This window comes from Coturnix japonica, chromosome 3 (assembly GCF_001577835.2).
Source record: "Coturnix japonica isolate 7356 chromosome 3, Coturnix japonica 2.1, whole genome shotgun sequence".
NCBI lineage: Eukaryota > Metazoa > Chordata > Aves > Galliformes > Phasianidae > Coturnix > Coturnix japonica.
Window position 1 is genome coordinate 54204432 of NC_029518.1, and position 27279 is coordinate 54231710.

At 39.0% G+C, this 27279-nt stretch overlaps 1 protein-coding gene across 7 annotated transcripts; it reads right to left on the reverse strand.

Moving 5' to 3' along the window:
• Positions 1-27177, reverse strand: TRMT11 (tRNA methyltransferase 11 homolog). Of its 7 annotated transcripts, none has more exons than XR_001554208.2 (13): positions 27050-27177; positions 25934-25999; positions 25116-25189; positions 23900-23981; positions 23716-23808; positions 21856-21990; positions 21051-21207; positions 17195-17275; positions 16048-16212; positions 14558-14630; positions 13706-13857; positions 10320-10440; positions 1-4236 (listed from the first exon to the last, which is right to left on the reverse strand). XR_001554208.2 is itself a non-coding variant. In XM_015858533.2 (13 exons), exons 1-13 carry the CDS (start codon positions 27122-27124, stop codon positions 4105-4107), a joined length of 1386 nt encoding a protein of 461 aa, XP_015714019.2. In that variant the 5' UTR covers positions 27125-27177; the 3' UTR covers positions 1-4104. The 7 variants fall into 7 exon arrangements, 4 of the variants coding, with proteins under 4 accessions (XP_015714019.2, XP_032299277.1, XP_032299278.1 ...); XM_015858533.2 differs by having other exon boundaries at positions 13726-13857; XR_001554209.2 differs by lacking the exon at positions 1-4236 and adding an exon at positions 13115-13291 and having other exon boundaries at positions 10329-10440; positions 13726-13857.
• Between the last annotated feature and the right edge of the window lie 102 nt (positions 27178-27279).

Here is a 27279-nt window from a genome sequence, read left to right on the forward strand (position 1 = left end):
TAAGCAAAGAAAAGAACACCAGAGAAATATATTTAAAAGGCAGCATGGAGGCAGGTGAGATACATTTTGCTGTTTTAAATAACATAATCACTAACATCAGCAGTATTAGCAAACAAGGATGAAAAAAAACCAAACACATTTATTTTCCAAATAGCAGACAAAAAAGAAAAGGATACTGGCCACTTCCTTCTCCCAGCTACCCCAAACTCCACTTTTTTTAGGAGCAAAGAAGGAATTTCCAAACTGAAAAGACAGACTCACTTAACTTTGGACCCCAGTTTAGACTTTAGACCAAGCTAAACAGCAAAGAAAGAATGCTTTCAAACTTTCTTCTGAGCTCTGATGAAGGAGTGGAAAGGAGAGTCAGAAAAGAGAACCATGGTGGCGACGGGAGCTGAGCCAGCAGTGAACAGCCTCTGCTTCTTGGAGCCTTTTTCAGTCCTCTGTCAGCTAACCCAGAGCTGCTTGCTGTGCAACAGGGAAAGAACCACCACACATCATCAGCTCCAGTCATGCCCTGCCCCAGAGGACATTTTTGTGCCTGAAAGACCTTTGGCTGGAGGGCGATGCAAAGTCACAGTCACCTTTCCAGTGACACACTTCTCTGGTTGGTGACCGCAAGGCCTGAAGCTGTTCTAGGGATGCTGGAAATAGCCATTAATGAAGAGCTCTTAAATCATAGTCTTGGAAGGAAAACCAAGATTCAGAATTATTAAGGTGTTTCCTCCCTGCAGAAGCTCTACAGTAGTGTCAGAACAGCTGAAGAGGATGTGCACTTATATCTTCAGTATTTTCAAGCAGGCGAACCTTGATTGAGAAATCATAACTAGACTTTACTTTTGTCAACTTCCACATTAATGGATACAAATAACCTGCTTGTAAGGCACAACTCTTGAGCTAAAGCACTGCTTATTAGGCTAACAGAAAAAGGAGAAGAGAGGTCCAACAATTAAGGACATCTACCACAGTCTTACTGGACTGTTGAAAAGAGGCCGAGAGAAAGAAAGGCTCCACATCAAGACCTCCCATGCCCCTGTCCAGTGGGTGGAAGTTGCTGTATTGCGTAGCACCAGCAGGAAGTCCAGTGAAAGCATTCTGAAAACAAGAAGCTTGCTGTGCTAGGTGAGATCTAGGTTTAGCTGTACCAGTAACAGACACTGGTTTCTTAGCTTGGTTTAAAGGGAAGACTGCACTTTCTCAGAGACATTCAGCAGGCTGGCACATCTCCTTGATTCCTCTCAATGAACTGAAGAGTTGAAACAACTGAACCTCAGCTTTTTTGAATTGGTGTCATAGCTTTAAAGACTGAGAATGCTCTGCTGAGACCTCCCAAAATGCTCTATGTTTAGTTTTTGTTTGTTTGTTTTAAGGAAAGGATCAAGAAGCAGCAGAAGCAACAGAAACAACTGCTAACATTTTTATATCTATGTCCTGTTTCCATGCAAGTTCTCCGATACTGAATGAGAGTTGAACTCATAACATTTTTTTTCTTTTTTTTTTTTTGTTTTGTTTTTAATCTTGAAAGCTATATTAACTCTTTTTCTTCAACACTCCTGTTCATTTCAACAATATTTCTAGGTCCTTGTTACCTGCAAGACCCCATTGAACCTTGACGTTCTGTCAAACCTGTTTTCACCATCAAGTGAAGGGATTCCATGAAAAGACGAGGACTCGTTCCGTTTCTTAACTCAATAAAGTGCTCCCGACAGCAAGAGAGGGCCTCTGCCCGTATGACCTTGCAGCTGACTTCAGCTCCTCCCTCCATCCAATTCACTGCAGTGCAACAACGCGCTCCAAAAATAACGTTTATTTTTCAAAACTGGAAAATGGCACAAACCACCCCAAAGGAGAGAATGACAACGGAATGAGTTCAGAGCGGGCTTGTGAACTGACCCTCCCTGCCAGGGACAGGAAACTGGAACTTCACAGAAAGAGACTGAATGGAACCAGATTGAATGAAAGCGCCAGAAACCGCGGCCATCGGTGGCCAAATCCTGTCGAAAGGATAACTCACCCGCTTGTCAGTCCTTCGCTAGAGACAGCACAAGGGCTGTGTCCCAGCTCTATAGCTATAAACGCCTCTGCTTTGCACGTCTGCACATACGATTGTCTGAAGTATGCACATTAAACAAGGAGAAGTTTAGACATGAGAAATACTTCCAAATGATAGCTTTAATGTTGGGGATCAGCAGAGCTTGAACATCTGATTTCAATTCCAAACTTTTTTGATTAGCGTACGTTGATGTAGTACCCCAAATACACTTACAGTTTCTGTTCAAAATGGTATTCTTCTGTAATGATAGAGCTGTTATGTATGAACTGCTAAAGAGAAGCCACACCACCGCTGCTGAATGGACTAAAAGTTGGACCAAGAAGAGGAGAAATAAACTAAATCATTCTCTTTAAATAGACAGAGCCAGATTTGCCACTACCTTACATCTTGTATAACCATTTAGATCATGTCTATGTAGGGTAACTTTTAAGAAAACGAAGTTATAAATGCATAATAAATCCATCTACAAAAATTCCCTGCCTATGAAGAACAGAAAGTAATTTTAATTTGTAAAGTAATAAAGACTGAATGTCAAAGTGTAATACTAAAATTGAAGTCAGAAGTTACATGAAGACAGCTTTTCAGAAGCAGTAATTTCTTCATGTAATATTTGAAAGTGTTCAATTCAAATTCTGCTTTTGAAAATCTTCTGAGCTTTCATCTCCTTCCAAGTTTAGCCCAGAACAACTATTAGACGGCTGACATTATGAGTCTCAAAACAAAGTGATTTATAATGTAAACAGAGAAAATAAATCACTGTTTCAGAACTACCTACACCACCACAGATTAGATCCAGAAGGTCAGACAAAGTTGTCATTGAATATTTGAGCTCTCCCTGCTGCAGCTGAGGACCACAACATACAGAAGAGAAAATCCAGTTAATGAACTCAAGCAAATGCACAATGATTGCTACTTGCCTAGGTACAACTGGGTGCTTGGAGAAGCTCTAGGTTATTACCTACAAAGAATGTAAAATGATCGCAGTCAGTAGCTTGCATCAAATTAAGAAGCAAAGCTTTCTCTAGTTGGAGCAAGCAGATACATTCACCAACGCCCTCTTGAAGAATATTTGACCACCAAAATGAGAAGAGCCATTAACATCCTAAATTAATGGGCTTAGTGGTTTTCAAATGAGGTATTTTCATGATGGACATGGTGTGGATTCAGCAAAGTTTTCCCTTTGACAAATACAGCTTCAATTTCAAAGATTTGATTAGGCTTAATACCATTAGGGAACCATTACTGATTTTATGCTGTTGTTGTTACTGCTTTAACTATCAATTTCTGAACCAAAAATTGCAGACAGTTGGCTTGACCAAGAGTCAAGGTTTAGGAATGCAAGAGCAAATCCAAAGTACAGATGAGCTTCAGATGTGGACAAACTTCACAGGGTTTAACAGGCTCTCCAGCGTTTGTCAGGTCACAGAGGCGCGTGCACGTGCGCGCACACACACATTTGCTGCTTTGTGTGTTTGTGTTTTTTTGTTTGTTTGTTTTAAACACTGCAGTCCTCAGTCAGAGCAATCTGAGCAGTTATTGCATGCAACAGTTAGAAATAAAATCTCATGACAAAATTCTCTGTTCTACTGTATACCTCTTAGGAAAAGAAAAAAAGAAAACCAGAAAACAACAGGAAAAAAACCCCAAAGCAAATGAAACTGATCTTCATAATAAGCAATCCTTGATCACCACCACGTGTTTCTAAAACAGCCAGATGTTCACAGTTTAAGAAGCCAAATAACACCACTACTTTTTGTAAATGTTAATGGTGAAAGAACAATAATAATGGTTTTAGTCAATCATCATTAGGACTTGAAAGCACAAATATAAATTAAATAAAACTCAGAAACATTGTACAATAAAATCCGCTATAAACAAATGTAATTGAAAAGAACTGCTCTCAACCTGTGTTGTGGGCTTCATCTTGCTTTAAAATTAAAAGCAGTATTTATTTTTCTGAAGCGTCCAAATGAATGTTCATATCCAGATGTCTTTACAAAGAAACACAATCTTCATTCCTTCCTCATTTTTTAATATGTTTATATTATATTTTACTTCTGGTTGTCCTTTTCTTCCTTGGCAATCCTTTTTGTCACACCACTGAAATACTTCTCACGGAAAGAATTGTGTCCTTTGTATGGTGTGTACTGACCATCCGACAAGTAAGAATTCTGGTCTTGATCCTGTATGGTACCAAAATGTAAGCATTAATTTTTATAGTACTAAGTTCAGCATGCATTGCCACTGTTTTTCCTCAGATCATTACAAACAAGAATAAAGTGTATGTATATGTTACAATTTAATGGCAAACATTCCGAAAATACACTGCTGAAGTTTTCCTTGGAATTAACAAGAACACATACATACATCTTACTACAAACTCACTGACATGTTAACAGAAATGAGAATACATACGCAGTGGATTCTCACTCAACACTGATCAAATACAGGCTGTAAGCAATTCTTTTTTTTTTCATTTATTTTGCCGTGCAGGTTTGTTTTTCTTTGTTTTAAATGCAATTATTCCAATTTCTACTCTTTACACGAATCTGATGTCAGCTGTCAATAACATGCATTGCAAGCTTGAACCGCGCTTGAATCACTGGAAGTCTCTCAGCAGTTAACCCCAGAATTCAACCCTTGCACGTTGAAATGAGAGCCCAGGTACTATGTCACACAGACTTTTATAAAGGAAAATACAAAGATTAGTTCTCAGAAAAAATATAACCTGAAGAATTCAATCACTCCTTTTGTGGAAAGCAGATACAAACAGAAGAGGAACACAAAAGATTAAAAGGAGTTCCCACAGGTACTGAAGTACTATCAGGGGATTTTATTTGTGTGCACTATTCATGTACTTCTGAAAAGTAAAGTTGACATAATGAAGCCCTGCACATAAAATCTATTTGACATCAGCCTATAAAACAGTTTAGAAAACTGACCCATTATATGAATGACTATATATAAAAGTTCAGTTCATCACATGCTGTGGCTTTGTGCAATTAAGATATTTACCAATTTGTTAACAGCATTCTAACATGAATAATACATCAACCTTTTTTATCTCAGAGCTAAAAGCTGATGTCAAAGTTAAAAACAGTTTAGCATTTATGGTTTACAGTTTATCACTCTCAGTAGCAGGATGGGTCTGAGATGAACAGCCTCATGAGTACAACTGAACTATGCAAAGAGAAGACAAAAAACAAGCATACAACAGAACTAAAATTCTGCTAAATGTTTCTTCCTAATGCTCCTTCACAGCTTATGTAAAAATTTCAAGCAATGCAGTGACATATAAATCAGTTCATTGTTTTAATATACAGTTTGGGGTTATTCATTCATATTTGAAGTTATTCCGGTATGCTTTAGCACAAGCAGTAGTAACACGGAAGTAAATATACAAAAATAAGGAATTATATTACCCAGCTGTTACAATGCAAAATTGAACTAAATGAACTAAGTTCTAGTGGACATCCTGCCTCCCTTCAGCTATTTTTTAGCTCTTTTAGGCTTCCATCTAGCAAGATCAACACCACATCCTCTGTTGTATGTCCTAACACATTCTAAAGGAGCGAGACAAAGATTTTACAACACAGCAAGACATTTGTGTGCATGTGCAAGTGCCCTCTTCTGGACACAGTAAGAAATATCTATGAAGCTGCTCTCTTCTGCTATCCTAGCAGATAGCCATCAGCATGCCAAAGGCTTCTATTAACTTGCTGAAAATTAAGTGCCATGTGCATACCTAACACATAAAGCACATACACTACAAGCAGTCTGTCCTTTTTAGATACCGTGATGCAAGAAAATAGCAGGAGAAAATGATCTCAGTAAGCCCACTGTAGATGCAGGACTAATTGTTTTCTATCACCTGCGAGAGGTGAGACAAAACCTCATAACATGCCCACGGGAAGTATATCTATATATTATTGGGAAACAGGAAATGAGAAGGAGTTAAGTCCCTTTCAGTCTGCCCACTCCTCCAGCTCTCTTATGCTGTACCACTCTGAGGAAAAGTACACTTGTTCTTCCACTGAATTTGCAAATCAGTAAATCCTTCTTTGACCTAAGCTGGTAATGTATTCTTATACCTTTGGGAAGTGTTTTAATGGTGATTTTACTTAATGCACTTGTTTTGAGAAATAGATGAGATATCTGACCCTGAAAAATAATGACATAGGTGTCAACAGTATTTTAATATAAAAATTAATCCCTATAACCTCTAAGAGGTCACACATCTGTACACCATTCATCTGAATTCCTTAAGTAACAAAATGCCAACTTGGGTTGAAGGGAGGAAGAATGGAACTACCTCCCTCTAACCCCAAGCTGGTTAGGGAAAAGAGGGAATATGGTATGAAAGGGAAGAAACTTCAAGTTAAACAGAGCTGTAAGAAAAGCATCTGTATTCATCAGATGAACAAAAGTCTGGCACTTCAGAACACAGAAAAATCTATTTTGTAAATCCAGGCCTCATTAAAAACTATGCAGATCACTGCTTGCTAGATGAGAGATCTGCAGTCAGGCACTGATTTCTTGGGATGGCTTACAAAGAAAGCTCCTGGCCCACAATGTCATAATTCCAGCTTAAGTATTACCATTCTCTACCTCTTTCCTATGCAGACATGACTGCCCAATAAAAACGTTAATGGCTTTAAAGAACAGATTAGGAATGGCTTCTTAAAAAAGGATAAGAAAATAAACACTAAATTTATCCAGAGAAGCCACTCATTATTGACATGTACTAATCAAAGTAATTTTACAAGGAATATGAGAACTGATCAAATAAAAGAAGTTCTTGAATTTCAGACTAATGATTTTTTGAACAAATTCTATAAAGGGAGCTGAATGGGTACTATCTGAGCACTAGGAATACACTGCGCTGAATTCTGCAGGGATGAGACCATGCCAAAAATCACCTTCATGAAACTGTTCTGAATATTTGGCTTGGAATTTGCCTAGGCACTGAGCACCAGATCATTTCAGTGAGGAAGCTGGTCAAATATCCTCAGCTGACCTCCATTTTGAGTAGCATAAATAGGCAGAACATACATCCCAAATTTCTCAGTTTTGCAGTAAGAGAAGACAACTTTGGAATCGTGGACAGGAAACAGTAATGAATGGATCAAATCACTGGAACTGTTCCAGTTGCTGACCATGCTTTCCCTCACATGCATTAACTGTCCATTCCAGTTAATATACATGTTTGAATTCAGAGAACGGAGTTGAACCAGTGTTTTCATTTAGGCAGTCTTTATACCCCTTTTAACCAACTCACCAGAAGAATCAGGAGTGATACTTATAAAGCTGCATCTAAGGATGACTAGCTTTTGATTCTCTTTGAAACATGTGTATGTGGTTTTCAAGGCATAAACTTTATAGTTGGTTCTTTGGCACAAAATACTGACACTTCCCAAGAAAACATTTCCTTAGGCCATGTGTCAAGACTGATCAGCAATGTTCAGCCTAGCCAACAGTAAGCCAACTCCTCCCCCAGAGTACTGGTCCTACCATGAAGACAAAGACTTCTTCCTTTATTTGTAGAAGTCAGAACTAAAAACGTTCATTAACCATTGCTCGTTTTCTTTCTTATATCATCCTTGGCTCTCGCGTTGAATAATTTAAGTTCCCAAAACAGCAGACTAATTGTTAACAGCAGTTATTGCATAAAACGTCTCCTCTGAAACATTTTATGATGAATTCTGTCACAACTGAAAGCCAACAAAGCTCTTGTCAAAGCGGATGCTACCAAACTGCTTTTACCTAATTTGAGTTTTCAGCTTAACACTTAACTGCTTTAAGAACAACACTAAACAACACTAAAAAGGTGTCGTGTCTCTGATAAATGGAAGTGATGGAAGAAACAGGAGGGAGCTTAAAGATAACAGGAAAGCTTTGTTTTTCTTTAAGTCTTGGTCAATATTGTGTGTAAGTTTACAAGTTTTTATGAATCTGGCATGCCTCACTTCAGCCTTAGGGTAATTATCCACATGCAGTTCTTGTTTAATAGATCTTCCCATCCTTATCACAGCTTCCTGCCACTCTACATCTGGTGCTGAACAGTAGCTATAGAAACCACCTGCACTAATGTTACACAGCTATAAACAACTTTCCAGATCAGGAACAACAGGGTCACATCCAGCAACAAACACAGCTAAATGTAGTAGGAAAAGTTCTACACCAATAAAGACTCTGGAGTGACTGCGTGACATGGAAATGCTGGACCCATCCAGCACTGTGGATTTGTAAACACAGTGCTCCAGAGCCTCTCCATTGGCAGCCTTACGCTCAGAGCAGAACCTTCAATCAAGTTTTCTGTATCACCTCTCCCTAAAATTTCTAGGTGTTTCTCTGTATTTCAGTTCTTACATATGACTGTTTCAATCTTGGAAAGTGGAACTTGTGTTTTGCTCTCAAAAATACCTCTCTCCATAATTCAGTGATGTTAAACTCACACAGTCCTGCCCACTCAAATATTAACTAGAAAGTTCTATTTCAGTTAAGAGTGTTAATAACGGAATTGAATTTGCTGTGAAATTTGCAAGTGATTGTTCGCAACAAACATTGGGGTAACTGAAACATAATGACACCACAGCATTTATAAAATGTTAGTTAGTTTTGAGCATTACACTCAGCTGAACCCAATATGTGAGTTTCAGTTACAAATCAGTCCAGTAAAGAAAATGGTAACTTTCTGGAGATGCAAATGCCTGCAAGTTGTGGATTTTACGATCACAGCTGATGAGTCAGAAGTATCCATCTTTTTTGGTTTTTTGAGATGTAAAGACACAAAAATACACATTATGGAGAGCCATGGAAATATGAAGCAGGTCAGACAAGGGAAAATGGGTGGGGAGATCTTTGGAAGGCAGATGCTAAACATTAGATCCTTAACCAAGCAGACACTTGCAAAAGAGTCAATACGTACCCTGGTGTTTATTATAGTTCTACAGTATAAGAAACAGTGTGTGAGACTTAGTATCCTTAAGCTACATAAAAGACATCTGGAGTCCACAGCAAATGCACCGCAGAGTTTTATCTAGGCAGTAAGTCTGCCAAGTAGCATCAGGTGCTCAAAGCTAAGTGTTTGCAGGTGTGAACATGTCAAAACACTACTGAAGAACATGTGATGCACAAAACAAGAATAACTAATAATGACAGTCTATTCGCAGAAGGGCGAACATACTCTTTAAATCAGAACATCTTATCCTACAGCACTGGCAGCCACATACCTGCTGCAATGTAATAAAACTTCTGCAGAATACCTCCGTGGACATCACAGACATAAATGTCAAAAAGGATCATAATTTACCCTCGTGGTTTGTTACTGACAATATTGACAACTTGGGCTCTAAATTCCACATACGGTGTTTTTCAAAAAGTTGCTTGAAAACTGCAGTCATTGTTAGCCATACAAATGCAGTACTGAAATCCTGCTGCGTTATCAGTGTGAGCACCATGCAAACACAGCAGTACATCTGTATCTCCTGCCATTTTAAACAGCTCTTCCAACAGAAAAGGAATGCTCACATTTTGCCAGTGTTTTCATTAACAATTTGCATCTTTTTAACAGCATTAGCAGGTGAGAAAAGCATCAGCAACGGCATGGAGACTTGAATGCAAGTGTTTACTAGTCTCGATGTCTCCAGAAAGGAACTTGGTTTGTCCTCCCCCACGGTAAATCTAAACAAATCTCTTTGCTTCATTGTACTCACGTCATAGGAACATAGGAACATCATTACTTCCAAAAGCTATATTCCTCCTAGTCAGATTTAATGATCAGAAGTACCACACTAAAAATGAAGTAACAGTTGAATATGGTTTACATGTACCATCAGATCCACAGAGTACTTGGTATTTAAGATTTACTTAGGCACCGAGTTACACTTCAGAAAATGGGTATTTCGGCATCTCGACATCTCCATGGATCCAATTCACTGAGTTCAGTTTTCCAAGAAAAGCATACGCAATTTCCATAAGCAAGCATAGTTTTAAAGATCACTTTCACCCAGCTAAAGGGATTTGCTGAAGACTAAAAGTTTATTGGAAGATGAGGAGAAAAAGCAAAACAGCAAAACCAGAACAGTCCATTAAATCACTACCCAATTTACTTGGAAGAAATGTGTGGCTATTTTACAAAACCTCCATCATCATAAAAGACTCAAGTGCGAGAGAACTGTGTGAAGATCAAATGCTGCACAGCACGAACCTTTCATGAGCGCAGCAGCTGCCATTTTACACAGCATAATCAAGAATTTAAGCTTACCTTGAATTCCTTCACCTTTTCCATGGTTATCAGGCGCCTTGATGTGTGGCTGGAGAGCATCTGCTCACAGTTGCTAATAAGTTTCAGGCACGGGTGGCGGGGAATGATCTCTTCTGTGTATCTGGAAGAAATAAACATTCAGAGCTGTAAGCTCATGAACTGAAACGCTTGCGTCTAAAACAAAATTCACACAGATTTTTCACAAAATGGATTACAACTAAAAAGCCTATGACAACTTTCTATTAAGTGACCAGAAGCTCAAGAATTGTTGCTAAGTTTATCCACCATATATTCAAATCTTTTTTACCCCACATTAAACATACAGAATAAGTGAAAACATTACTGTATAGGGGTCCCACCCACATTTTCATGATCTATTTATGCTGTGCTAATGCATGCACGCATTCCTGTATCAAGTGGAAAGTATCTCAGCCAAACAGGAGTAATAACTTCTCCAATCAAAAGCTGTGATTTACAAAAAATTAGAAAAAATAAATAAATCTCACAGACAACATCTATTAAGCTGCAGCAAGACACAACACCAGCTTCCTACAAGGACCCCACTGCACTCCAATTCCAAATCATATTAAAACAGCTCCTGTGAGAGTAACATTCCTGAGTTCAGAAGCTGGTGCTGCAAACCATACAGTAATTACTTTATGGCCGATTTTTCTAAATAGAAAAAAAAAAGAAAAAATCAATTATCTTTTAACATCAAATGCTAGTAATGTGGAATGCGATTAAGATCTTCCTATACAATCAACTAGTTACCATGTTTAAAATGCCTTGCACCTCAGAAGCATACTATTTGCCCTTGGAAATAGGAAATTACCATATTGCTGTTTCTCCAAATGTTGAAGGAGGAATTTAAAACTTAATAGTAGAGCATTAACCTAGCTCATAAGATAAATGACTTCAGATATTGTTTCCGTATATTGCAATAAAAATCAGCCATTTAGGCTTCATATATGGTATTGTCAGTGACAATGATTTCACATAAGATGCCTGCTCTCACAATTCGCCTGTGGTTGGGATTCAACAGAAGCCAGGCATCAAAACCCCAAAAAAGAACTGAACCATTTTTACACAAATCAATGGAACTTAAAAGATATAACAGAGGAACTTCTCTTTTTTCCTGTAAAGATGTGGATTTTTTGCACTTGACAAAGTAGATTTAATGTTCTAGAAGAAAGGGCAGTCAAATGCAATACAACTGAAAATAACTTGTCCTGTATGTACGGCACAGGCTTGTGAGAGTAGGCATGTCTCAAAATGATGGGCCTGCAAAGCTGTTTAGGCACACAACCTAGAAGGGTGCTGAGGATAGCAGGCTGAAGTACACAAACAGTACAAAAATCAAATTCCACTAATCCAGATCTATTAATAAGACAGAGAAGTGATGCAAACTTCTCTAAGTCATAGTTTTGAGTTCACTAACAGTAGCTAAAAGAAGAAGAGAAACTTGCTTTTTTCAAATGAGTTTTCACTATGCTCACCCAGGATTTGGTAGAACAAATTTCATACAATCTCTGTTTTCACTACTATTTAACACTAATGTCAGAGGCTCAGCTGCTCATGCAATATTTGCAGGGAAAAAAAAAGCCAGCCTTCACAAAACCCTGCCACAAAGTTTTCACTTTAGAGAATAGCAATACAAGCTCTGAAGTGTTAGTAGCTTACAACTTCAAAAGCAAAGAACCCATAAAACGATCCCTCTGGGTACTGAGTGAAGCCTTGATATTTATTAATTTAAAGATAATAGTAAGCCATTAAACAAGTAAAACAATACTACAGACTTGCAGTAGCATTTGTTTTTTATTTATTTTTATTTCTGCATTGTTCCAAAACTTCCAGATAGACAAAACAGCCTTTCAGTCCCTTCTTGTGTCTGAAATCAAGTCACAGCTTCTGCTAAGTGAAGTAAGAATATGCTTTTGACAAGGGAGTATCCAGTGAATTCTCAGATGTTTTGTTCTTACTCCCCAGGACTTTTCTTGCATGTAGTATACCAAGCAGCCTCTCACTCTTAATAAAGTAGGCACTCTGCCACAATGTCCCTGAAGTCTCTCTTCTTAAGCATATAAAAGCTTGACTGCAAAGGAATTAAAAGAATTCTGACTCAACAATGATTTCAGTGTCAGAATGAAAGAGTAAACTTTGGTGTGAGATGCTATCTTGCAGAATGAGAGATCATGATCACTTTGTTAAAAATCCCTGTCAGTTAGCAATAATGCACACATATACATGCTTTTAACAGACATCAATTTTAGCCTAGTTCTGATTTAAGGTAATACATAAGGATCTCAAATAACAGAGAAGCCTGATGGCAGGTGTTGCCTGGGCATATCTGATAGCACAACATACCAACAGACAACCTCCTATTTTTCCTCTACATACATAAAATTTTCTCTCAACCTCATTGCTGAAAATAAAGTGACCATAGAAATATTCTGTGCTAATACAGCAACTTACATATTAACTTATGCACCAAAGTTTGAAATAATAAGTAAATTTGTACATAGTGTTAAGAGGCAATCCAGCTAGAGTTTGAGAGAGCTGACATCCCCAAACCAGCAACAAAAGTAGAATGAGAATACATAGCTGACAGTTACCAACAGCTAAACATTTTATCCCATGTGCAAAAGAAGTGTGCTCTTACTAATGTTCAACAAGTAGACAAAAAGCTCAGTTATCTTGACAAACACAACAAATGCAGTAATTCTACAGCTACCATACATTGACTTCCCTTTACTATACAGCAGTTTTGAGGAAAAATAAATGGCAACAAAACTTACTTAGGAGATAAACTAAGCTATGCAAACAGACATCTCTTAAACTCAGTCATCATCCCAGGCTGCACTACTGAGCAGACAGCATCTCGCAGTCTCTGCTGGCCTCTCTCGTCCTTAGCAGCGCTGCTTCCTACACTTCTTGCCTCTCACTGGCATCTCTTGTCAGCTGACTTTTGATTTCTGAGAAGAAAGCTAAGTTAGTAGTGCCAAACTCCAAACAGCCAAGAATGTTCTCGGACGGGACTTTGTCATGCACCTCCATCAACTACTCTAATAGAAATACATATTAATAAGAGCTTTTCTACTACTATCTTAGGAATCTATCTGCACCTCAAAAGCCTCCTTATCTAAGCTTAAATCTCAATCCTTTGGACATGGATTTTCAAGGAGATGTGATGGCATTTTCTTTTCAGTTACAGGCAGGAATTACCTCCTCTCAAAAACCTTATTTCAAAATCCTATTTCCCTCATACAAAGTCTTAACCATATGAAGTATAAGCAATACTTTTCAGTGCTAGCACTAAGAAGGTCTCAGCTCTCTATGCCCAAATATTTATGGCTGAGATTCACCATCTACTCTGACATAGTACATACCAGAAATCAAGCATACATACTCAGGCCTGTATATCGGCAGCCAGTAAACTAATCTTCCTCCCATCACCAGATATTCTGCTGCAAACTTCAACAGGTCAAAAAAGATGTCACTCAGATGATAGCTGGATGAAATGATGATGTGATTTTCTGTGCTAAACAAAAAATTGCAAGTGTAAGCATAAAAGCACAGGTAAAAATCATATTTCTAAATTAATAATAATAATGATAATAATCATAGCACTATTTGAAATCTACAAAAAGTACCCTAAGTCAATTTTGATGTGCAGATTCTGCTATAAGATTTGCCAAATTCCCATGCTGAGACGTCAGACTATCACCTACCCCTGAAAATCTAAGAATCACAAGTGTGTTGAGAAAAGCTATTTTACACAGCATCTTTCCTAAGGGCAATTTAGAGTAAAAGGCAGAAGACAAGGAAGGCCATACATGTGCAGAAGCCACATGTAATCCATGAAAGGAAAAGAAGCAATGGAAAACCAAGAGCTATGGTTGAGTTAAAATAGAAGCATTACATTTTAAACTGATTCTGCAGCTTGCAGGGATTGAAGAGAACTTTTAGAGGATGGGAAACACATGGTAACAGTGGTTCACTGAGGTGAGATACAGGATGTAAAATCTCAACACGTGCAAGGAGGTAGAACAAAACTAAGTGGATTTCAGATGTATTAGACATTAGTTTTGCAAACAGAACAAAAGGGGCTTTTCTTCTTCAGTTACCAAGATTTGTTACAGAGCTGACAGACAACCAAGAAAAAAATAAAGATTCTGAAACTGTGACTGGCTTCCTATTAAGACTTTGATATTCTTCGACAGAGAGGACAGCTTATTTACCTTCTCTCAGATGATTTAACTGATTCCTTTTGTGAGCCTGTTCTGCGAGTAGCTTCTCTGATACCATATGGTGCTATTAAAAGCAAACAGATCACATGGAGATAAAAAATTCACTCTTTGCCCAAATAACAATATACAGTTACGTTATACACATACAATAGTGCACAGTCTGTAGCTTATGCAAAGTTTGGGGAAAAACCCTCAAACTTTTACAAAGAACGTTCATAAACATCTTCAATGTGTAAAGAATTACTTTGAAACTGTTTCAAAGAAAGCCTTCAGCTGTAAGAGGTTTCTATTACACCCAACATTAGCTGCAAAACAGATGAGAATGCTTTTCCATACTATTAATTAAAAAAAATATTCTCTACATTTCCAATGCATGGCAAATAATCCCATCTTCTTTTGTTGACAAACACCTCTGCTATCAAGCTTAGCTAATGAAACTGTATATGTAACATATATAGGATGTAAAATGAAATTGTATATATAGGAATTTCTTGCTAACACATTATGCAAATGGTAATTCTCATACAGACAAGCTGAGCCAGAGTTGGCTTCTCTCACGTATTTCTGCAAATTTCTAATAGCATTACATGCTTATTGCATGTTAGTACATGTGCTCTTGTAAGAGAATTTAAGCATTAATTTAAGCATGGAAGCACTAGTATTGCCATTTCATAAACACCGAAATTTCAACACAGTTTAAAAACTCAGTTCTATGCAATGCTAATATTCTATGTGACCTCATTTTCAAATAGGCTAAAGAACCACAGACAACACAAGGAAAAGTCACTCTCTCCATTCCCAATTAATACAAATCTGTCATTACCAGAGATCAGAATTCACTGTATCAAGCTCTCCTACTTATTCCCTTAGCCTCTACTTCTCTCAGGTGTGACAAATGGCATTAAATGCACAAGCTTCCAAAAGAGTGGAGGATCTTTACAAATCCCTAGTGTTTCTAGTATATAAGTGTACTATAAATGCATTTAAATCTCTCTTTGGAAGAGTTCCAATAAGCACTTAAAACATGTCTGCAGAAGTCCATTAGAGCCGCACGGCAGACTCACATGTTGCAGACTCGGTGCTGACAGCAATGTGGACCATTCGGGTAAGAAGCTTCCACGCACCAGTAAAGTTATGCTTTTACTGAATTAAAATTCTGAGGATGATCTTCAGCCATATTGGTTTTTAACATCAATCATAATACTCTCTTCATGGAAGAGAGCATTATCTCCAGCTTTGTTACACAAGTATAGCTATCCTTAAAATAAATGCAGAGATGACACAATGCAGAGCCCCAACGGTCATCTTCTGCAGCATGGAAACTGCAGACATGAGCATTTACCAAGACATGTTGTTCTATATTGATTTCACATCTGATCCTCCTGTGTCCCTTCCAACTTGGGATATTCTATGACTCTATGATCCTGGCAACAGTACTTCAGTCACTGTTATCAGGCAACAAAAAACATAAGCAAACTTACGGTCTGTAATGATTGCATCAAACAACGTCCCCTTTCGCCATATTGGTCTTGAAGAATCAGAAACCAGTGCGTCGAGGTAGTATTTTTCTAAACCATATTGTCGGAGATTAGCTCTGATATTTTCATCTGGCCCTCTCCATTTCTGGTTTTTCCTGCTTGCCTTGCCTTAGAGAGAAAGGAAAAAACACACATTCTCAACAATGAACTATTTCATTGGAAACCCTTTCATATTTTTAAAGGGAAGGAATTAAGCCACTAAAAAATCTAAAAAACCTCCTACCTTACCCTACTCACCATCACAACTATTTGGTATCTGGATTAAACTTTCTAAGTAAAAAGGCACAACAAAAATACATGAGAAACAGTTAAATTTTGAATATGTTAATTATGGTATATCACTATCCATTCTATGTAGTAAATTCAACAATTTCCACTGAAATTTTTCAGAGAAGTAAAACTGGGACTAGACTTGCTGGGTTTGGTTATAAGCAATAAGAAAGCACACAGCGATTGTCGTTACTATTTTGAACTCTGTTTTGGTTTTCATTATTCCTTTTATTAAATATATCCTATTTAAAAAATGACAGGATAGCTTAGCTAGGACACACACAGAACGGTCAATAAAAATAAGAGCAACTAAATGCTTCATCTGGGGAACCACCAAACCTCTCATTTCTAAGACAAATCTTACGGCAACCTCCAGTAAGGAAAATGCATCTAGGTTCATAAAAGACAACAGCACTATAAATCATGGTTATATATAGCAGAGGAATGATGTGGAATGTAACTTAGTATGTACTTATAATTGCTTCTGAATGAGACACTTCTGATCTGTTCAGGAAAACTGATGATTCCAGTCTGAAGTAATCTAAAATTTAAACCTTGATTCAAAGTGTCCTGATAGGAATTATGGTTTTGTGTTTTTCAATCAGACATTCCTATGAAATAAGGATGAAGGGGACAGAAAACTAAGACAAAAAATGAATTTTCAACAAATGAAGTGAGGCTCAAACCCTCCAAGTCTTGCACCTGGGTCACTGCAACTCACACAACCAACACAAGCTGGAAGATGAAAATTATCTACTAACATCACTATTTAAATATTTCAAGAAGTGAGATTTCAGTGGCTTAGAAATATGTAACACACCTAATCCATGGATTGTGTTGTAATCTATATCAGTACCACAGACGTACGCTCCAAAGTGTGCTGAGGAGATAAGGAGACCACCTGTGAATGGGAAAAAAGGGGAAAATTATGAATTATTGTCATTAATGTTATCTGTGTTACAATTTTTTCCAAGGGAAGGAGCCTGCACAAGCAGTACACCAGACTCAAACCCAATGAATAATAATAAAATAATGAAAGAAATAAACAGAATTAAAGCTACAATCCACTCAGAATCATTGCACAACTATCACCACAGAATATAACACCAAGTTCCTCATCTGTTATCACTGATCTTCCTCATCTGGTTATGCCACTCATCACTGGAGACTTTTATCAGGAGTCTGTATTTCTCTGTATTTTAAGGCACTAAGACCCTTTGATCACTCAGTAATCAAAATTATTATTCCCATTCTACAAGTACTTCTGACAAACAATGGAGAAATTATTACCAAACAGTGTCTGATCTAAGTTTGTATCCTTCATCACGTCAAAAATTAAACTTGTGTATGTGGCTGTTCTTCATGAGGTAGCAATGGTCAAGAAGAACCTCATAGGTATAATTGTCTCCACTGTAAATGTATCAAAAATGTTTTCTTAATTCATTTACTAATTGAGAATTACATGCAGATGTATTGAGTAAATAGCAGCATACAGAAAAGAAATACGTTTACGAGCTTCCTTATCTAACAATAAATCTAATCTAGTTTACCACTACCATTGGGATCTCCATTTCTAATTAAAAAAAAAAAAAAAAGCTAAAAAACTTCTTTTAACAGCTTCCAAATGAAAAAGGAAAGGATGGCAGAAGATTATCAAAGGCTCGTGTTGCTGTTAATCAGGAAGTATAGAGCTGAGAGGACATTTTAAAACTGAGCAGTAACCAAGAACCCAGCTGTGAAATCCACCTTACTGATGCCAACTGCTTATAAACAGAAACAGTTTATAACTAAACAGTTCCACTAAAATGAGGGGGACAGATTCTGCAAGACAAGAGGCCACCAGCACCAGAAATACACAGACTACCTGTGTGGATGACATCAACCCTTGCATTCACTGGCAACCTGAAAAGGACCGTCTCAGGCAGCTACACTGCCCCATACCAATTGTTCAGCACAGACAAATCTTCAATACGTATTGCACATGCAAGCTGAAGATCCTGCCCCAGGGCACAAGAAAATTCTAGAAAATATTATATGCTAACCAACTCTACCAAAAGTGAAGGTGAGGGAGAAAAAAAAATAATAAAAATCTGGTTTTTCTTGTGAAATGGATCAGGGAAAAGCAAGGTTACTCACCCCATAAGAGTCACCCATTCCCCTCGGCTGTAATCCCTCAGAACAGATGGGCAGTACCTCCAGGGGGTCAAGACAAATTTAGCTATCCCTGACCCCAAGTAGGGCATACCACCCAGTCCTACAAAAAAAGTAAGAAGAAAGTACTTTGCCCATCTAAGAGTATTTTTAATCACAGGGGAAAAAAAAAAAGAAAAAGAAAGAAAGAAAAGGAAAGTATGAATTTAGAGCTTTTAGATCTCAGCTGGTACTGGTTGTGTTTACAGAGAAGGTGAACAGATATTTAAATGGTCCATATGGTCTGCCCTTTGACCTACCCTATATTAGATAGATGTACAGAAAGGATTAAACAGAAAATCACTGCATCCAGTGATGACTATTAACAGAATGACAATGGCACAAGACTTCATGGCCTTCCATCACAGTGCCTCTTTTTCCTACCTCCTGAGCGCAGATGAGGGTCTGGGCATATCACTATCCCCCATAATGTCAAACTGGTAATTCTTGCAATTATACAGCATCATGAATTGGCAACGGAAAACAAGGGACAAACACCTTCCAAAGGTACAAGCAATAAGCTTAGTGAGTTAACAACAACTGTCTAGGAGGACAAGATAAAAAGGCTTTATTTTTTTCCTAGAGGTTTCATTTTACCCAACACCAAGAAAAAAATGTATCTGAAAAGTTTATAGAATTTACATTCTGGAAATCTATCATTTCAATTCTGCTTCATTAAGAAAAGAAAAAGAAAAGGAATAAAAGCAGCACAATTCTAAGCACTTTTTCTTCCACAGACAAATGGAATTTGTCCACTATTATGCTAATCTGGAAGGCTTGTGATTTGGTTCATTCAGCAAAGGCAGCTTGCTTCCAACAATCAAGCACCATTTGATGCTATTTGATAATACTTATCTTTTCAGCATTAAAAAACTGGGATGAAATCAAGGTAGGTGTTGGAGTTGCACCATGAAAGAAATCTAAATTATGTGTTTTTCAAAGCACTCCTCGAGTCCTGAAGATATGCTCTTTCCTAACCCATCAGCTCACATTCACTGCATCACTCACAAATACCTCCCTATAGTCCAGTGATAATCCCATAAAGGCCATAAGAGACTATTACTGAGCCTTACTCACCAAGAGTAGGTGCAAAGGAAAAGCTACTGTCTGGTCATAAATAAAGCTCACCAACAGATATAGCGTAACCCAACATCTCCAGTGTTCCTATATACATTAATCACAAGGCCGTACAGTACAAGTGCCTAGCGCAACAAGAATATAAAATTTGTAACTCAATTTATTGGGCAGTTCAGGGAAAATTTCATGTATATTATTCTTTTGGACTAAATCATTTAAGTCTTAACACTTATCTTTTAATTTTTATAGCTTTACCATTTCTATGTGATTTTCTTTTTTTCTTCTAACTTGTTTTTGTTACTATGTTTTCACTCCCAAGAGAATGAATGCCCTGAGAATCTTTTTTTTTGTGATGTTGGTTTAGTGAACAAAGAAACAAAACTGACAATGAGGTGAAATGAACTGCTCGGGGTGAACTAGAGGAATTTTCTCAACCTTTCTAATCTACAACCTACACACAAGCACAAGGAAGACGAGTAATTTTCATAAGGAATAATTCTGCATACAGAAAATGCCCATATCATACGAACACAAATATTAAAGACAAAAAACATTGTTTACTGAAGTCTTGTTTCTGAAATTACAACATTTTGAATGTATTTTCTACAGTACAGAGAAGCCATATGCTAATAAGAACTTGTCCTACTAGTGATACTGTATTGTTGCCTACACACTTCCTAACAATTTCTACTGATTTGTGTGAAGAATTCTCTTCATTCTCTCACTAACATAAGCATTTTTGCTTGTTTGCAGCTCATGACTTAGTAGCACTGAGCATAATAGATCTTCTATTTCAACTACAACTACAACAATATTTTCCCTTAGATGAGAGGTACTACCACAGCTTGCACTTTATTGTGCGGAATAAAAGCTCCCCCTACTGGTTTAACCAGGAAAATTCTCAGCTGGGGAGAAAAAGTGCTATGTACTAAGCTGCCCTAAAGAGAAGAAGTAACAGTATGAGGGAATCGATCACATCTGGCTATGGCCCAATAACCACCACATGGCACTACATGCTCAGAAGTGTCCCCAAGACTTCTCTGCATAGTCACTTCCAAAAATGCTGCTCCATATAACGTTTTGAAAGTGGCTGAAGGCAAGGTTCGGTTCTCAGTTACTTTGTATTTTAAGCAGTCCTTAATACACATAAACCAGAGTTTAACTCACGTTATGTTCAGAAAGAAAAAAAGAAACACCCCAGTTAAGACAGTATATTTTACACTTCTGAGAAGTCTGTTTAAATCTTCCGAAGTTGGCCTCCTTCTCCCCAAATCCCTCTCAAGATTCATTTTACAACAATCAAATGTCAGTCAGGCACCTGGGGCTGCTGTATCAAGTATAAGTGCAGTGCAAGCAGTAACACAATCCCTCAGTTTTTCTTCTTCCAGTAGAAAAATAAACAAACATACCTGTTCCAACAAATGGATCATATACAATATCATTGGGTTTTACTCTCCCGTGGTTTGCCATGATGAATGACAGACAGGCATCCATGCTAGTATTTCCAATAAAGTGTCTCTTTTTTATGCTGTAGGACTCAATAAGTTCTCTTTGGCCATCTGCAATCTGTTGAAAGAATTGAAATCACTGTCAGGTCTCAGATACAAGAGATAAGAAGACTAACAGATTTGCTTAAGTAACACTACCCAACAAACGGTGAACTATTTGTTTCATAACACATCAGTCTGCTTTCTGCCTTCTGCAAGTATGAATGATTTCTTTCCAAGTAATAGAAACCCTGATGCAATAACTGATAAATACATCAAGATAAAATCAAAAGCATGTAAACAGTTTAGAGTGAAATTTCTTCTCGAAAATAAGTAAGAAATAGAGCAGCTCTGATACTATTCTAGATAACAAAATAACAATTCCTGGCAATACAAAGTTAAAAGAATTCCCAAATAATAAGGACGTATTAACAAGTGTAAGCACATAGCCAAAGGTCGCATAAAAGTTCCATCTTCACTGGCTTTTCATACTTGAAATCTAAACTGAGGATAGCATTGACAGATAAGAATTCACTGGAAAAATAAAGCCCAAGACTTCATAAAATACATGGAAGTTGACCAAAGCAATCTGGAACAGAGCATGTTCAAAAGCTCTTCCAATATCATTCTGCTTTCATTAAGGCTCAATACAACTTCAGCATTTCAAATTGAAAAACACTTTCCTTAATAGACATGTCCTAAAATGGAAGTAACTGTACCTACGCACCCATCTACCAAAATACAGATCAAAAGGTTCTTCCGGGACGTTGTTAGGGTCCGTTCCATAATCTTCCAAAATCCAGAAGATGTGTTCTGGATTCTTTAGATTCACCTTTCCTCTGAATGGTAGGAATTCGAGTGCCTAAATGGTAAAGAAAGAAAAACAGCTTTTTAAAACATGTACCCTACAAAAACAAAACAACACAAAGAAGCACAACAACAGCCACCAAACCAAAAGACACTGTGCAATTCTGTCTGTGAGAAATAACAGATTGTTACTAAAAGTACGTTCTGACATTCCCCTGGATTTCTAAAATGCCTTTTTTTGTGAACACATCTCAAATGACCAAGGAATAAAAACAGAAGCATAAAGTTTGTTATTAATTGAAGAAGACACAACTTTAGATGAAAAGAAATGAGCGTGCTAATTATGCAGTTTGCAAGTAAGGAAAACAATACTTCTGACAGACAGTAAGACATAAAATTTCAATGATGTGCAACTATACCAATTTAAATTGACAGGAGCCCTGCAGAGAAGGACCTGGGGGTCCTGGTGGATGAAAAACCAAACATGAGCCAGCAGTGTGCTCTTGCAGCTCAGAAAGCAAATGATATCCTGGGCTCCGTCGCAAGAGGGGTGGTCAGCAGGGACAGAGAGGTGATTGTCCCTCTCTACTCTGCCCTTGTGAGACTCCTGTACTGCATCCAGGTCTGGGGACCCCAGTACAAGAAAGATAGAGAGCTATTGTACAGGGTGAAGAGGAGAGCCACAAAGATGATTAGAGGGCTAAAGCACCTCCCCTACAAAGACAGACTGAGGGTGCTGAGCTTGTTCAGCCTGGAGGAAAGAAGGCTGCAGGTTGACCTCACTGTAGCTTTCCAGTACCTAAAGGAAGCCTATAAACAAAAGGGGAGTCAACTCTTTGAAAGGGTACATAACAGCAGGACAAGGCAAAAATGGTTTTAAGTTGAAGGAGGGGAGATTCAGGTTGGATGTCAGGGAGAAGTTCTTTACTAAGAAAGTGGTGAAATGCTGGAACAGGCTGCCTGAAGAGGTTGTAGATGCCCCATCCCTGAAGGTGTTCAAGGCCAGGTTGGATGGTGCCCTGGGCAGCCTGGTCTTGCATTAAATGTGGAGGTTGGTGGCCCTGCTTGTGGCGGGGAGGTTGGAGCTTGATGATCCTTGAGGTCCCCTCCAACCCAGGTCATTCTGTGTGTGTGATCCCGTGAAATTTTCAGCACTACTTCACATATATAAAAACTGAAAAAAGCACTAAAGGGCACCAATTATTTATCAGATAATTTCAATATCAGTAAACAATGTAAACAGAATCAATAACAGTTAAAAATGGAAAGTGGAAAGACAAAAAAACTAATTCAGAAAAAATCCGAATTAAAATACTGATTAATTAGGAGGAGAACACAAGAGCAGACCAGGACATGAGGGCAGAACAGAAAACTGGCAAACAATCCACAGCTTGCAACTAGTCACTGAACTGGTTTGTACCACATTCTACAATGATAAAAGTTGAATACTGAGATCAAGAAACAGATTTTGTTAAAACTGTCACCTAACTCTACCATGTAAATCTCAGAGTTCTGGGCCACACATTTACACTTCTGTATCTGTGAAATCAGCACAGTGATATATTTGCCTTACACGGCCTGCTTAGAAAAAAGTATCACAAAGTCAGTGATTTCAGCGTTAAGTCAGACACAAAGATCACACGAGATCACAAGCTCTTAACTGCTTTAAAATCTTCAGAAGATCTAAACTTCCATTTATCTTAGACAACACTGATAACGTGGCGTAAGAACAACATCAGTAGATTAAAACAAAGGTTGGAGATCTCAAACGCCTACTTACATCTATCTTTTTTATCTTCTGTGCTTGGGTCAGTGTTTTATTAAATGTATGAATATGTATTTTATATGTCGAGTCTGGCTGTAGATATGGAAGCTGAAAAAAGGCAAAAACTGTAATTAGTACAGCTGCAGCATTAATCACTGTGATGAAAGAAACACAGCTTCCAAACTCTTAACATGCATACCATCTTGTCCATTGGATAGTTCTCCAAGGATGCATAGAGTTCCCCTGCAGATCTGCCACGACCCCACAGCTCAAATATAGACCTGAAAATACCAATATTTTTAGAGTGCAGCAAGATGGGGAGGCTGAAAGACATCTTAGAGACACTTACTGCTTTCCACCAGTCCTTCTTGGCCAGTGTATTTGCACTTCACAGGATAATAAAGGATGTTATTTAAGTCTTAGAGTATGCTTAAGTTTTGCTCACAACCCATTGGAAACACTGTCACAAAGGGCCATTTTGTACACATGGACTTTCTCTAAGCTAGAATAAACAGCCTAAGCCACTGTAAGTAAAACTGCGTGCACGAACAATAAGCACCCAACGGGGAGCATGCAACTCTCTGCAGTTGCCCAAACCAACTCTAAACAAGGCAGCACAGAGACCATAAAATAAATTCAGTGTGCTCAGAGAGCCATACCATGTCTATGCTGTTTCTTGTCCTGTACTATGTCTCTGAGCCATCTTTCATGATTCATGGGAAAATGTGTTATTGGCCCCTCAAAAAGGGCCAAGGGCAGCAGAAACAACCAATCTCTGGCATACTCCTTAGCTCTGGAGTTTTGTAGGAGGAGCTGGGCTGAAGGCTGCAGGAGGGTGACACAAAAAATATGCATCATACAACTCCCTTCTAAATTTGATTTTCAGTTTTTATCTATCACTGTTCTCAGCTTTAATTATAATTACAGAATCACAGAATTGTAGGGCTTGGAAGTGACCTCTACATATCATCGAGTCCAGGGGGCCTGCTTTGCAGGGGATCTACAGCAGCTGCACAGGTACATATCCAGGTGGGTCTTGAATATCTTAAGAGAAGGAGAATGTACAACCTCCCTGGGCAGCCCGTTCCAGTGCTCTGTCACCCTTACTGTGAATAAGTTCCTTCACGTACTGGTGAGGAACTTCCTGTGCTCCAATTTATGGCTGTTTCCCCTTGTCCTATCCCCACAGACCGCCGAAAAGAGGTTGGCCATGTTCCTTTGACTTCCACACTTAAAATATCTATAAACATTAATAAAATCCCCTCTCAGTCTTCTCAAGGCTGAACAGACCCAGGTCATCCAGCCTTTCCTCATAGTGGAGATTTCTCCATACAAAATCAATAGTTACCACCATACAATGATACAAATTTTCACAGTCTACATCATCATTTTCAAGATTTTCCACCCCTTCTTACTTTGCACATACTGTCCGTTTCATCAGCCCCCTCGCCATCTCTTCTGAAGGAATATTGAGAATCCAAAATGGAGACTGAAATAAAAAGAAGACAAGAGATGCAGACACCCAGATGGAGGATGTTACAGGGATTACACCATCACAGAGTTCTGCACTATCAAAACAGAATATGTGTGCTGAAGAAAAAAAGTGAAAAAGAGAAAAAGAAAGCACAAGCTGTACAGAGAATACAAGGATAAAACATTTAATTTGAAGGAAAACTGTGTATTATCTTGAAAGGCCAAGAAGCTTTATCACAAATTCCAGTCTAACTCTATACTTGACTGGGTAAAACATTATCGGTTCGTGTTTTTCTAGGTTATTCAGACTCTAAAGAATTGGAATACTTAGCTACACACAGCTAATAATAAAATCTAAGTAATGTTTGCTGACTAAGCATTGAAACTAGAAACATGTATCTCCTGGCTTCACTATTTTGGATGTGCTGTCTTATTGAACCAGAAGTAAACATTAAATTCACAGAGCTACTGAACTTTCTCACTGTTCAGTTATACTGAAATAAAACAAGCTTCCCAGTAGATGGCACAATTTCTTTTTATACAGATAACTGAAGACATCCCAATGAGCGTTTTGTGCAGCTTCTTCTGAATTCAAAATTTAACTGAAATTGAAGATTACTCACTTCTGGAAGATTTCTTATTTTCCTAATGAACTTCAGAATGTATTCAGTCACCCTCTTCCAATAAAAATACCATAGACAACATATATGTATATGTATACCACATGAACACTCTAAAAAGGTATCTGATACTCACTTACATTTACACGGACTTCCTGCTGACTGCTAAACTGTCCGCCACAAAGCGAGAGCAAAGATGTTATTTCCTAAGGAGAAAATACAAAGGTCAGGCTTCAGGAGTATTGAGGAGAAACAGCAAATCTCCAAGTAACAAGTTAGCAGTAGCTGTAAAAATTCCTTACAGAAAAAAACATTTTAAACTGAAATGGGAGTTAAGCACTGGGGATATTCCTCACGGAGCCCATTCACTCCAAGCTGCAGCCTCAGAACATGACCAGAAGTACAACAGAGTGTAACAGAAGCAAATGCAGCGATGTAGGGCACATCTCCTAGGGAAGGAGCTGGAGGGCACTGCCAGCCCACAGCGAAGTGGGAGGCACCGGCCTCTCTCAGGATCTCTCTCTGCCTATACAGAAGAGATGCTCTGAGCACAGAGTGTGATTTCTTAAAGACTGAGAAATATGAAACATGTAACTTAATGACCGGCTATTAGCTTGAAAACAGATGTGGGTCTGGACAGGAGCCTGCAGTTGTTGGGGTCCAGCACCACCACACAGGCAGCAAAGCTGGTCCTCCATCCCACACAGAGGATGGAGGCACAGACAAGCACCAGCTCTGCCTGACCATCTTGCACTCTCCATTTTCAGACAGCCTGGCCAAAGCACCAGCACACGACCTTAGCAACACCTCCGTAAGCCAGCTCTTTCCTCCAGGTCTCATTTCCGTATTCACAGCCTGCAGCGCTGTGCTGCCAGCCTGTCCCGCCTCTATATGCAACATAGAAGCGGCTGTCTGGCTCCAGCGCCCCATCCCACCATACGCAGGAAGGCGGCAAGGAAAGCCTTTCCTTCCAACCAAGGGCTGGAGGGCGAGGAAGGAGCCGAGGCCGCAAAGATAATGAAGCAAACGAAGACGGCCCCGAGCGAACGCGCCGCTTGCAGGCACGCATGGGGAGCGACGCGGGGACACGGGCCGGGAACAACCCGCCATCCCCCCCGACACTCCCGGAGCAGCCCAGGCGCGGTCCCGCCGCCGCGGCCAGGCCGGGCCGTGCCCAGGTACAGCCATGGGAGCCCCGTGCTCAGCGCCCCGTCTCCCCCTCCCCTCGGAGGCCGCCCCCCGCCCGCTCTCCTCACCGGCAGGCGGAACTCGAGGTGCTCCTGTGCCAGCAGCAGCAGGTACCGCTGCCGTGCCGGGCCCGCCGCCGCCATCTCCGGCCATCCCCCGCCTACCGCGCCGCATGCGCCGCCGGGCGGGACTAGCGGGAAGCGGGCGGGAGGCAGGGCCCGGCGGGAGGCAAGTACTCGGCTCCCGCTGCGGTACGGCTGGAACATCACCGACTGTGGCATGGGTGCTGGGCAAACAG